The 14,344-nt window shown below is 41.2% G+C and overlaps 1 protein-coding gene across 2 annotated transcripts; it reads right to left on the reverse strand.

Moving 5' to 3' along the window:
- Window positions 1-247: 247 nt before the first annotated feature.
- On the reverse strand, window positions 248-13,398 carry NONO (non-POU domain containing octamer binding). 2 transcript variants are annotated; one of them, XM_032848855.1, is made up of 11 exons: window positions 13,281-13,398; window positions 7,071-7,230; window positions 5,704-5,897; window positions 4,149-4,450; window positions 3,451-3,546; window positions 3,058-3,254; window positions 2,629-2,713; window positions 2,130-2,232; window positions 1,498-1,537; window positions 1,152-1,261; window positions 248-412 (listed from the first exon to the last, which is right to left on the reverse strand). In XM_032848855.1, the coding sequence occupies exons 2-11, from the start codon at window positions 7,219-7,221 to the stop codon at window positions 278-280; spliced, it is 1,413 nt and encodes a 470-aa protein (XP_032704746.1). In that variant the 5' UTR covers window positions 7,222-7,230; window positions 13,281-13,398; the 3' UTR covers window positions 248-277. The 2 variants fall into 2 exon arrangements, with proteins under 2 accessions (XP_032704746.1, XP_032704747.1); XM_032848856.1 differs by lacking the exon at window positions 13,281-13,398 and adding an exon at window positions 11,415-11,611.
- Window positions 13,399-14,344: the final 946 nt, after the last annotated feature.

Genomic DNA, 14,344 nt, shown 5'->3' on the forward strand with positions numbered 1-14,344 from the left:
GTTCCCCCCCCACCCCAGGCCCTCAACAATCACGAGAGACTTCAGGAATGCACCACACAGAATCGATTAGTTAAACGATATACCACACTGAACTGATTTGTTAAATATCGCCCCTCCCTTGCCCTCAGCCTCCAGCAAACTCCCTCAGAGTAGTACAGGCAAGGAAGACCTAACTATTGGGAGGAATCCGTAACACTTTTCCAGGGCAGAATTCTGGCTAGTCCAAAAAGGGTCCTTCTTTAAAGGGTTTTTGAGAAACTAGACATTGAAATTTTTATTAGTATCGGCGACGTTTGTTTGGAGCAAATTCAGCTCCAGGAGCTGCACGGTTGAATGCAGGAGGGGTTCCACCAATTGCCCCAATTCCTTCCATTGTAGCAGCTTGGCCAAAGCGTTCAGTTGTTGGTGGGGTCTTGGAAGAGAAGAGAGAAAAGTTACAATAGAACCTATGTCCCAAGCTTCCCACCCATTTGTAATCCTTCCCAGGGGGGCCATTCCCACCCTGACTATTCAAAGCTCTTTATGTGCTAGGGGTGACTACAACTGTTTAGAACTTAGCGGACATCCCCGAAAAGAAGGCTGTTTGAATTATAGACCCACCCAACCAGGCTACCTTTCTTTTTATCCCAATTCCTATTGACTAAGCAATATTACACAGCAAATTCCCAGACTAAGTAAGTTCTACTTAACTCCCTTTTCTTGAACTAAGTATATGGACAAGGACAAGCCATTACTCTTCAGCAATCTTATGCCCACCCAGTTTTAAAATTTTGACACTAGAACTAGAACTCAGTATGAGCCATAAAGCCTTTTGGGTTCCTAATCTATTTTATGTGATTAATACCTAACTTTCAGTTGCCTTCCCTCCAAAACAGTAACAACTAAGCGAAACCTGTTACCCCCATTAACCCAGGATAGCACCTCACAGTCAGACAAGCCAGTCAAAGGCATTTACTTAACTCCTAGACAAATTATAGAGACTGAGTTTGTTCAAAATTCAAAAAATCAAGACCTTGAGGTTACATTTAATGGAAACCAGTGACCCTAAAACCTGATTATCTGTAGTAAAATTAGGCAGGCACAGGGACTGAAATCAAAGTCTTTTCTCCTATCACCATTTAGAATTACTGTAAGGCTCTGCAGTGTATTACCAATCCCAAGGTTCCATCTGGCATCATAGTGGCAGGTCCTGGAGGAGCTGGGGTACCAGCTGGCACTGGAGCAGGGGGCATGGCGCCTCTGTTGTTTATTCCCATAGCACCTAAAGCAGAACAGTGTGTGATCAGTACAGGAGACAGACACTGTCAGTCTTTCTGTGTAAGAGAAAACAATTCAACAAGACCTCTGAGCTAAGGATGTGTTACCCACCCCCCAAAACGATGCTCCCTGAGAGAAATGTCAGCCCCCTTAAATCTAGACTATGTCTGGGAAGCCACTGAGTTCACCAGAAATCATACAAAAAAGGAAATCGGAGCCATTAACCTCCTAAGTCCTTACCTCCCATAGCCATCTGGCCCATCCGTATCTCCTGTTCTCTCTGAAAAATATGAAATACTCAAGACAGTCCAAGACAGTACTGCATTCTACCATTCACAATACATTGAGGACCACACTCTAAGGGAAGCAAACAGAGTGGTAACACATTCCAAGTACACTGAGGCCAAGCTGAGGAAAACCAACAACTCCTTGCTAGTTGTGCAGGTGAGATCAAGGTTAGAATTGCAAGGACACAAGTCAGCGTCTCCTAGAACAGAAGAGATAAAAGGCAAGGGGAGAGATAGCTGACAACTTCAAGGACTTCAAGGACCTCAGTCTGCACAGTAACGCCAAGGACATCAGAGAACTAGTTTAGGCTGCTATAGGACTGGATATGTCATGTAATCAATGAGTCTAAACAGTGTAACACTGGCCCTAGCTCTCCATCCTAAGTTGCCTGTGAAGCAAGAACTCCCCTTCACACCTTACCTTTCCTTCCTATGAATTCTTCTTTCTAAAATGAGTTTCACAGAATACAAAAACTGGTCATAACTGGTCAAAACTGGTATGTTTTATAGTCCTAGTGGACAACTTATGGTGGGTTTGTCGTATCATGACTGGCCTGGTACATCATGGGCACATGGGAGATATACCGCATCAGGGAATGTTCCCTTGAATCCTTCCTGCTGTCGCCGCATCATTTCTTCCTGTTGCCGTCGCATCTCTTCCTCACGGCGCCTACGCTCCTCCTCCTGCCTACAGAGAGTGACCAAAGTATTTAGCAGAGACATTTCAGAACTTGAGCCGATTATCTTAACAGGGGAGATCAAGAGCCTACTGAAAGCTATCAGAGCTTTCCAAGAAACTCACTGCTAAATGTGTCCAGCCCTAAAGCAAGCCAAAGGTGTCCTTCAGGGGAAAATTCCTCCTTCTAGAAAAGAACCTCCTGACAGCAGCACTCAGCTGTGTTCCCTTTAGTGCGGCTCTGGGTAACTCCTAGAATCACGGGCCTCTGAAATATTTCCCATCCGAAGGGAGAACATGAGAAGCCTTCACGCGATATTGACAAATGCATGAGGCAACCGGGCAACAGGAAAAGGGAATGAGACATTACGTCACAGCTGTCAGAGGAGAGGGTTCAGAGCTAGTCACCTGAGCTCCAGCTGCTTTCGTTTTTGCACTTCTTGGTTGTGCAGCTCCTCCATCCTCCGAAGTTCTTCCTGGCGCCTCATCAAGTCTAGGAAAACAACAGACCAATCCAGAGCATTCTTCATTCTCCTCATATAGGCCTAATAATTTTCCATAAAGAAAGATCCAGAAAGCAAAGGGGATATATAATCCCCGCATGGCCATCTGAGCTATCCAGATTCCAAAAATGAAGTCACACCTATTATGTCCTTCTCCACAGAATCCAACATTCTCTGTCACATCTCCAAGCTCATCTGCCTACCGAGATCAACAAAATATTTCAGAGAATAACAGCAGAGATTTAGGCCTTTCTCTACCAACTGATATAAAACATTCCTGAAGAAAGCCATCTTGTTCTCATTCTAGATTGAAGACCTGTACGACCATACTCACCCTGTCTCATCAGCATCACCTGGTGCTCATGGCGAGCAGCCTCCATCTCCATCTCCAGCTTCTCACGAGCCTCCTTGATGTTGCGATCCACTTGGTCCTGCTGCTGCTTCTCCATCTCAATGAGTGCCTTCCAGCGCATGGCATACTCATACTCAAAGGAGCCAGGCTGTGCAAATCTGGGTGGCTGCTCTCGCTCCCTGTAGACAAGGTTCCTGGGTTATTAAAACTATGTCCAAGATTCCCCCCCACCTAAGCACTGCATTCTTCCTGAGGGCCAAGACTATGGTGGCCAAAGAAGAGCTATAGGAAAGACCTGCCTCTTTGACACATCCCTTTACAAGCTTCCTTAAGAATAGACAAGCACCTAAAAGGGAATCTATTAGAACCACATACTTGTGAAATTGCTGGTTCTTTATAACCAGCTTCTCTGGAAGTCCCTCTTCATCATCCAACTGGTCCATGGGCTCCACAGTCACAGGCCGGGGAAATCTGGGAGAAAGCAGCTCAGCGTCAATCAAATTATACCCTACAGCAGGCTTCCTCTCTATACCTACCACTGGCATGGTTAAGTAGTTAGGGATCAGGACTGGACAATTAAACATATTTCTGAAGGAGTCTTTACACCCAGCCCCAAGTAACCAAGTTCTTTTAATGGCATTATGTGGAATCTGGGGTTGACGGGATGGAATGAGGCTTTAAATCTCAGAATACAGCTTTAAAGATGTTCAAAGTAAGTAGATAGGATACTTAAGTGCAGTTTAAATATCCAGTATCTATAAAACTCCAGACAATGACATCAAGTAAACACAGAGATGCTGCATGCACAAAACAACTTTTCAGAGTTCTAAGACTTCAAAGGGGAGATTTAAGACTGATTAAACAACCTACTAGAAGACTGAAGGGTTTATTTCTTAATCCTCATACTATTTCTGCTAATTTAAGATTACACTGAAAACCCTACTAAAAAGTTGAATTATAATATCCAAAGTCTTTAAGTGAACACAAAAACATGGTTCCTAGAGGTTACCTTCCCACACCACCAAAGGAAGTAATGACCTACGGTCTATTTCTAAAAGCACCCCTTCACTTACGTGGTTAGCAGGAAGGAGCCTTCACTGCACCTGTCCAGAGCTTTCCGAGCAGCTGGCTTCCCTGAGAATTCAACAATGCCTTTTCCTGAGGGCCTTCCTCGATCATCCACGATGACCACAGCCCTTTCCACCTGGCCAAACACCGAAAAGGCTTCCTCCAGCAGTTCATTGGAAACATACTGAGGAAGGTTTCGGACTGTAAGGGATGCACTATGGCAGGCAAAGCGCACACGCAGCTGCTTTCCACGGAGTGGCATGTTGTCCAGTTCTACTTTGGCAATCTCCGCTAGGGTTCGTGTTTCCTATAAAGCAGAGGCAAGTTAGAATAACTCGAGTTTGACAAAGACCACATGTGCAGCATCAAGAGTCAAAAGTAGCACAGCCCAATATAAAATGTCCGCCTGCCCCAAACCCTGACAACACACAAATAAACCTTGATAGTACTGAAAGAATAGAAATTACATGTTTCAGATAACTCTTTCAGATCGTTAATTGCTCTGATATCCTTGCAATAAATCAACTGGAAATTCTAGAAGTTAATACCACTTATATGGTCATCAGTATCGTAGGTTATTCATCCAAGTGGTAACAGATCTTTGGGACAATGACCAGCAGCCAGAATATTTTATTATAATTTTTATACATGTGATATATGTAATATAAAATTACAATTTTATTACAATAATTACAATATAGCAGCCAGAATATTTTAATTTCACTAGCTACATACAAGTTTAACGAAAATCATGTATTCCCTTCATGAGACCTCTTTAGAACCATAGACCCTAATGGAAACCCCTTCTCATATTACTAAAGAGGAACCTTGAACCCCAGAAAAAATTACCTGCCCATGTAATCTTGAGTTAATGGTAGATCTGGAATGAAAACTAGCTCTGACCACGGTATCTAGTGAACTTGCTAACACATTATGTTCCTTGTTTACGTAGAGAATGCTTAGAAAAGTTCCTCCCTCATATACTTAAACATGTTTCCTAATCAAATTAGTTTTTATGAAAAAGATCTACACTTAAAAACGGATAAATCTTATGTGTATTTTAACACAACTTAAAAAATTTTTAAAAATAGGTATGAATAAAACTGTCCCTTCATAGTTTCAAGAAGTCTTAAGTGAGATGATACATAGGCAAGAACTTGGGAAATAAATTATATAAACCTTAATCATTACTAAGATAAAATAAAATTGAGTTGATAATTATTAAAGCTGGGCATGAAGTATATATAGGTTCATTATACTATTGTGTCTACCTCCGTATGTTTGAAATTTACCAATTAAAACAGAAGTTCCAAAGAACATATTTTAGTCTCAGTGTCCTAGACAAATAAACCTATGTTGCCCTTGAAACAAAACAAAAACCTATGAGGAAAAATAAAAATAAAACATGTATCTTCTGTCCTGTTCTACCAACTATATCTATTAAACATTTAACAAACAGACCATTTGAGAATTATTTCCACTGCCCAATTTTCCATATCCATCATTCCCCGGCTTCCCCACCTTTCAGAGCACATACTCTAAAAGCCCATTGTTGCTCACCAAGCGGATAAAGCCAAAGCCCTTATCCTTATGAATGAAGACTTCGCCTGCCTTCCCATATTTCTCAAATAGTTTCCTCATCTCCTCCTCAGTGATGTCAGGAGGAAGATTGCCCACAAAGAGCCGGCTACGTTGAGTGAAGGTCTTCTCTCCTGGTTTCCTAAAATTCTTCAGGTCGATAGTCAAGCCTTCATCTGAGAGAATACACAAAGTCACTCAAAAGATTGGGCAAAGAGATCTACAGTCACATTCTCAAAGAGGTACAACTGCTGCTAGATTAGGAAACCCAATTGCTGTAAAGAAGTCAAACACCATTTCCCAAAATAATCTATCCAATAACCACTTATCAGTAAATTGGACCTTAAAATGTCAAAGCAGTATGCAGACATCTGGGAATACTTCTCAATAGCTCTACTAAGGGTCAGGAGCCACCCAGACTAAGAGACAGAAAGACAATACAGAAGCTATTGGTCAAAGAGAAAATTAAGCAAGTCAAGGAGACTTATGTCAGAAGAGATCAGTTTTTTAAATTTGAAACATAGGGGTGCCTTGATGGCTCAATCGGTTAAGTGTCTGCCTTTGGCTCAGGTCATGATCCCAGGGTCCTGGGATCGAGCCCCACACTGGGCTTCCCTGCTCAGTGAGGAGTCTCCTTATCCCTCTCTCTCTGTCCCTCCCCCTACTTATGCACTTTCACTCACTCTCAAATAAATAAAGTCTTTAAAAAATAAAATTGAAACATAATTGCTCCATTTTTCCTATCTCTCACCAATCTTCAAAACCTTAACAGTTCCCATTCTTTCATGCTTGGGTTAACGGAATGAAAGGAAATGAGTTAGGAAACAGTATTCTTTGTAGGGATCTCTGGAAATAAAAGAGGGCTGAGGTTGGTTCTAGTTTTAGAGGCACACAATAGGTACTCAAAGTTTGCTGAATGAATGGAACATGCCTTTAAAGAATGTTTACTCTGATTAAAAACGGGTTGGCACAGAACCCAGGCTTAAAGTATAACACTCAGTACCAGACTTCTTTTCCCTTAAAGACTTGTTCTGTATTTTCTAACTACCAATCATCTGATGATTACCTCTAAGAACCGAGCTCTGAGGTAAAACACACAGACATCTGTTTAGCAGAATACGCGAACACAACACAGCAACTTGTACTCATCTGCTACCCAACATGTCTGCTGCTCCTCTGAGTGAATCACCCTTTTCTATCCTAAGTATTAAGAGGTAAATAGGAGAAAAAAGAGCAAAAGTTGTGCCACAAAGGCTTATTCCTTTTTAAGCCCAAGAGACTAATCTAAAAACCAAGAAACCTTTCCCAAGAGGGAACCTATTCTGACCCCCCTACAAGCATGTACTCACTCTGGCTGCTGGCCTGTTGCCCATTTGCAGGTATCGGTGGCGGTGGCGGCTGCTGCTGTTGCTGCTGGTGGTGCTGCTGGTGGTGATGCTGATGATGCTTCCTTGGAGTATGGTTTTGCTTCTCCAAGTTAAAGGTTTTATTGCTCTGCATTTTTGCACCCTAAAAGGAAAATGTGGACTGCCAAATACATTCAGGACTAATCAGTCACCTTCCTGATGATTTACGTGTCACTAATCATCTCTGATATCCTGGCTTTCGCCAGATTCAAACTGGTTATTGTAAACAAGTATGGAAAAGTTGCACCACTCAAAAATCTAAAAACCACTAGACTTTAGCAGTTACGCTGCACAGAGAAACTAGACAAGTACTAAATGAGAACAGCTTGCATCAGAGTAGCTTGAAGAAACTTCCAGTTCACTAGTTCTATACATTAATTGGAAACTACTTTCCCCAAAGAAGCTACTGCCTAAAAACTAGCTCTATCATAATACTGAAACATAATGAGGGAAATATATTCTACTTATCACAAGGACAAGGACTATTAAATCTTGTTACATGGTACTCTGCAGTCTCAACCTACAGTAGATATTGTGGAATGAACAGTAGAGAAAGTATGGGCTGTGCAGTTAGACATACTTAGATTGGAAGCATGGTCCTAGTACTCACTAGCTATGTACTACTTAGTAAATCACTCCTGCACAAATTTAAGCTGTTACCAAGAGGCTAATAAAAATGCCTCTCAAGATGGCTATAAGGATTCATAAACATGTGAAAACACTAGCTTAGTACTGAAATATAGTAAGTATTCAGTAAATATGGTTATTAATCACAATGAGGATAAATGACTACTAAAGCAATGAAAAGCATCAAATAAAAAGATGAATATATAATCATGTTAAATCTCACCTAAAAATTAATCTAAGATTAAAACAAAATGAAAATTCCTGGTACAATCCAGAGTGAATTCAAAAACTGATGGCTTTAAAATGGAAATTTTCTAATTGATCTAGTTAACAAGCTGAGGACCATCTTCCTCATTTAAGGACAGTTCACCAGCAATAAAAGGGCATAAGCCAATCCTAAATCCTTTCCCCTAAACAAGACCTAGTCAGAATTTAGCTCAAGGAAAAATGCTGACAAGGACCTCTTCATCAACATTTATTGGTAACATTGCATGATTCCTCTAAAATAGAGAAAATTGATTTCTCAAACAAAATGTGACAATGACTTGATAATTACTGATTCTGGGGTATATGAGAATACTTTTTATGTATATAGAAGCTTTCCTAATACATTTCTTATCATATCCCTCCAAAACGTAAACAACTTTATCAAATGCTTGTTTCATAAAACAAGTAATAACAAGAGCTATCAAATTGTTCACATTCTGTAACTGAGGAAATTCTATTCCTAGAAATTTACCCTAAGGATATAATTTTAGAGGTGCCTGAGCAGCTCAGGTTAAGCATCTGACTCTTGATTTTGGCTCAGGTCATGATCTCAGGGCTGTTGAGATCCAGTCCCCTGTAAGGCTCTTGTGCTAGGTGTGGAGACTGCTTAGGACTTCTCTCTCCCTCTTCCTTTGCCCTCCCCCGAAAGAATGTAATTTTAAAATTTAAAAACCATATCCATGAAAAAGTCACTATGATGATCTTTACAGTAACAAAATAATGACTTAAAATACCCAAAATCAGAGGTACAGTTTTTAATAAATTATGGTACATCTATTCAGTGGAGTGTTACACAGCATTAAAAATTATGAAGACCATGTACATGTGAAAATGTTCAACATTTTGGGGCACCTGAGTGGCTCAGGTTACGATCCCAGAGTCCTGGCTCCCTGCTCAGTGGGGCATCTGCTTTCCCGTCCCTCTCCCCACTCATGCTGTCTCTTACAAATAAATAAAATCTTTAAAGAAAAGAAAAATGTTTGAGGTTTTAAAAGGGAAAGGTTTAAGAAACAGGAAATGGTTTTTTTCCCCCTCAAAAATGCATGTAGACTAGAACAGAAGGCAGGCAAAAATGAAAACTGCCCTGTTTATAGCTTATTGATCATTATTTACTAATTTTTTTTTTTACTAATTCACCCAACAAATATTCACTGAATGCTATTTGCTAGGAACAATTATAGGTGCCTGGGATACATCAATGAACAAAGGAAAAGATTCTTGCCTTCAGTTGTGCTTACCTTCCAGTTAGACCAAAAAAAACCACCAAAAAACCAAAAACAAACAAAAACAACCCCCCCCAATAATTACATAGTATTTAATAAGAAATAAGTGCTACTAGAAAATAAAGAAACAGGGACGAAGTCGATAGGGGAGTGAAAGGGGTAAGCCTGAAATTTTTAAAAAGATTGTATTTATTTGAGAGAGAGAACAGGAGCGGGGCGGGGGGTGGGGCAGTGTAGAGGAAGAAGCAGACTCCCTGCTGAGCAGGGAGCCCCATGTAGGACTCCATCCCAAGACCCTGGGATCATGACTTGAGCTGGAGGCAGAAACTTAACCAACTGAGCCACCCAGGTGCCCGATAAGACTGCAATTTTAAACAGAGCTGAGGTAAGCCTCACTGGAGAGTTGACACAATAAGCCAAGACTTGAATCTTATTTGTATCATTTCATCAAACTTATGTTTCTCATTAACAAGGTACCTATTACAAAATATATCTTTTTTTTAAAAGATTTTATTTATTTATTTGACAGAGATCACAAGCAGGCAGAGAGAGACTGGGAAGCAGGCTCCCCACTGAGCAGAGAGCCCGATGCAGGGCTAGATCCCAGGACCCTGGGATCATGACCCGAGCTGAAGGCAGAGGCTTTAACCCACTGAGCCACCCAGGCGCCCCCACTTTTCTAAAAGATTTTATTCAAATCTATCTTTAATATAGAAAACAGAAACAAAAATATCCACCACCAGAAGTCAGTTACTTACCCTTCCGGTCACTGATTTATTTGCATGTACTCTAAATGAAATATTATAAAGACTATTTTTACAACCTGCCTTTTCTACTTTATTACATGATGAAGAGCTTTTATGTCACTCAATCTTTTACATTATTTTTTTCTTCTACATTAATTTTTAACGGACACAGTATTTGGCTGTCAACCAAGCACCTATGGTGTTGGGACACTTGGGTTGTTCCTATTTTCACCATTATTTATAAACAATGTTCATAGTTAAATCTTGGGCACATCCATGAGTAAATATTCCTCCCACAATTTCCATTTTTACTTATTTACCTTCCAAAGCATACATTATCATTTCAATATAATGAAGTTATATTGCAGCACTGTATGTTGTTTTTCTTAAATTCCATGTCAACACTTTTAATTTTTAACAGCTACCCAAAGTCCATGTGGATATATACTAACTTACTAAACTACCCCCTACCATGAGACATTTGTTTTCACCCTTTTCCTATTAGAATGATGCAGTAAACATCTTTTTGCTTATAGCTCTTTTTGACTACTTCCTTATAATAAATTCTTAGAATAATCGCATCTATCTTTGTTAGTCTTACCCACAGTGCAGCATTTTTTCCTCTAAAAAAAAGGGCAATCATGTTTCTAAAAATAAGACATAAAAATAGGAAATTAAAACATATAAAATTTATGAAGTCAACCCCAGCAACTTTTGGGGATGGGGTTAAGTTGGCATTAGATTCAGATCTTTTAAGTATTTTAGTCCCAGCTATTAAACACCTCCCTTCCCCTGACTCCAAACTGGCCTATAGCAGAAACTTGAGTTATCTTCACAGCCATTTCTCCAACTAGGTTCTTACCTTCTTACCCCTGGCTAGAATCCAAGGACCCTCTTTTTTTCTCCAGCCTTTAATTTGGGAATCAGTGGCCCCAGCCTCAGTATCTCGCATCCCATTCAGGAATCCACAATTTATATTTACACATTTATAAAAATCCTCATAGAGATCCACTCAAAACTCAAATATTAAAAACTCTGTATACACATCGTAACCAAATTTCACCACTCCTTTTCAAAAAGGCCATTTTATAACTTTTTAGTAGAAATGATCTACCTCCTTGAAGAAAAAGTGCTAGGATGTTCTAAAACCATGTAAAGTAACTTCAAGGGAGGTTATTTTTGGTTTTAGATGTGTAGTCTGGTAGTGAAGATGATAGTATCAGATATTTACCAATCATTATATGCCAGGCACTGCTAAGTCTGCACTATCTCACTCAGAGCTCAAAACTATTATCTCCTGGGTAAGAAAACTGATGTCCATCTAAGGTTACCCAAATGTGATGGAGCAAGGAGTGGAACTCACAACTATTTAACTCTAAAGCTCATTCTCATCACTATGCTACAAGCTTAGTAATCAAACTCACCTTGATTTCAAAGTTTAGATCCAACAAACTGACTAGCCATGTCACCTAACTTCTGAGCCTCAAGTTTCTTCACCTGTAAGGAGTGGGCAACAATGGCAACTTCACAGGGCTGGTTATTTTAAGGACTAAATGAGATCGTGTACACAGCACTTGTTCCAGATGGCAACCACTATCCGTATTTCTGCATTCAGCTGGTGCTGTAGTTAGACAAATATCATTAATTACACTCTTCTCTTTTGGATTCTAGCAAAAATCATTTTTTTACAACCAAACTGTGTTTCTGAATAAATGTCTCTACGATGCTAATCTTTACAATCCTTCCTTCCAGTTTACTCTTTCCCAAGAAGGCATTCAATGGTGAAGACTAAATAGTATTGTATAAGTCACTTAAAACAGTGCCCACAAAGGAGCAAGTACTCAGTAAGTACTGTCCCTATCACTTATTTCTGATGATGACCACCAACATAATACGGAAATTGTGCAGAAATCTCTCTTGAGCAATAAATTCATTGCCCCCAACCACTGGGCCTCTAAGAACTAAGCACAAAGATCGGCATCAAGGATTTGTCCACTTATCTATCCCAAAGACTAACCCTGATGAAGGACTTTTCTTGAAAGAAAATATGTACTGCTGGTTTAGAAAGACTGGGGCTACTGAACACAGTATTACTGCATAAATGTGGCTTAGGTACAAGACCAAACACTACATCACACATATTTGAAATCAGTTTTCAGGAAAAGGATCAACTTTTTTTAAGTGGAAGCTGGGGGGTGGGGGGGAAATCTGGTAAAAAAATCTACCGACCTAGATGGCTGCATGGATATGGATCTGCCTGAAAGCTGCAAAATGCACTGATATGGTAAGGTACTTTTCCAGGAGCTTCTTAAGACCTTTCATTTAACAACAAAGTTGGACAAAAACACAGCATAAATCTAGTCAGTACCCCGCCCCCGCAATGAGAGTTGCCAGATTTATCAAATAAAAATACACAACGTACATTTGAATTTCAGACTTTAAAAATGATCTTTTAGTAACTAAACCCTATGAAACGGATACTAAAAATAATCTGCTATGTGAAATCCAAATTTAACGGGGCGTCCGGTATTTTACCTGGCAACCTTACCCCCTACACCTACCCCAACTTCGGTTGATAGCAAAGTACCTCCAAGTCGTCTCTAACCTCAACTTCCCCGTTAAGAACACGAAGAAAGGTTTCAGGTGACAACAATAGTTTCCCCAAGAGGAAAATACCCAATAGGAAATCCATAAAATTAATTTTCGTTTTAAAAAGTGATGCTATAAATGGGTCGAGTAGCTAGACAACAAGACTTTTAAAAAAAAAAAAAAAAGGGCATACAGGAACCTGACCGGGGAAGCCGCGGGGTCTGCACTAGCAGATGAACTTCCCAGCCTAGAGTTTTGACAAAGAAACATCTCTTGGGGGCCCCCTCCATTTCTCATTCTGAATTAATGGCCTCGCGAGGCTGAGAGGAGGAGCGCCGACAAAGCGCCTCCTCCTCCAGGCTCGACTTCAGGGCTCACGGATAATAGACCCCACACCCTGAGGCCCAAGGTGGCTAAAGGGCTGGGGAACTTACTGACAGGGATCAGAATCGAAGATGAGTCGCACAAAGCAACGGGGCGAGAACGGCAATGGGAGCCAGGTTAAAACGGAAAGCAAGGAGAGCGGAAAGCGATGGGCCCCCGCGGGTGGGCTGAAGAGGCCGTGTGGCGGCGGGGACAAGGCCTTAATGGGCCTTGGAACGAACGGCCAACCTCCCTCCAAACCTAACCTCGCCCTAGCCTCCTGTCGCAAAAAATCCTGCTCTCCTCTCAAACAAGAACTAAGTCGTCCCAAAACTCACCCTCTACCGACTGTTCTCTCCTCAGAGTAACGGCGACGCTACACGGCCTCTACCGTCCCGAGAAAAGAGCGCGCGACCGCCGGAAACGAGACGACGGAGCTCGGTGCCTCCTAAGGGGTACAAACTGGCGTCCTTGATTGGTTTTCTGCCTTGCCAGTCAAGGTTTATCTCCAGAGGCGGAATCCTTTTTCCGCCATTTCTTCGATCCTATTGGCTACCGAACGCGAAAGGTTCGAGTTCGTGTGAACGACAGATGGGGGACAAAGAGCGAGGCGTTCTATTTAATGCGCATGCGCAAGTTGTCGTCTGCTAGAGACGGTAAAGGAAGGGGGAGGGGGATAAAGTGGTAGGGAGGGGGATGGAGGGTCGGAAGGAGAGCGTAATCGGGCTAACAGAAAGACTGAAAAACCAAGTAATGGTAGAGGCAAAGGAGAGGGCGAAAAAGGAGAGAGAGGAAAGTGGAAAGAGAAGAAAAGGTGAGAAAAAGTGCGCGTAGGCGTGCGCTGAGAACTCCTGCACTGCGCCTGTGCAAGAAGCAAGAGTAACAATGTCATTGTATCCGTGTGGTAGATCTAGCCTTTTCCTTCTGAAAAAATGCCCCGCCATGTTTCTTTTTTCACACTTCCTCATTAGGGATTGCCCTTGACATTCCGTACTTAGATTTCTAGTTGCGTCTGCCGCCAGGTCTACTCGTGAAGTTCAACTGAAACAGTCATCACTATGGCTATGGTTATGGTTATGATTATAGAAAGGGGTGGAGGAGAGGACGGGGATTGATAACTTAGTTTCTGTGATTAAATACAATTGTAACCACCTATTTCCATGGTAACCGGGGAACCCAGCAGTCCAAACACCACTATTGTTCCTGTGAATCACAAAGAGATTCAACAGGTGTCTTTATTGCCATGGATACATTGTAGGCCTCCACATCAGACTGATTTTATATTCTGTAGGATGCCAGTCAGGTAGGCACCTTCATTTTCGAGTAATGCCAAACTAGCCCTTTGGTTAATCAAGAGCTACAAGTCTCAACTGATCGGTGGTTATAGTTCGTTCCCGCTAAG

This window comes from Lontra canadensis, unplaced genomic scaffold (genome assembly GCF_010015895.1).
Source record: "Lontra canadensis isolate GAN:19392208 unplaced genomic scaffold, GSC_riverotter_1.0 scaffold210, whole genome shotgun sequence".
NCBI lineage: Eukaryota > Metazoa > Chordata > Mammalia > Carnivora > Mustelidae > Lontra > Lontra canadensis.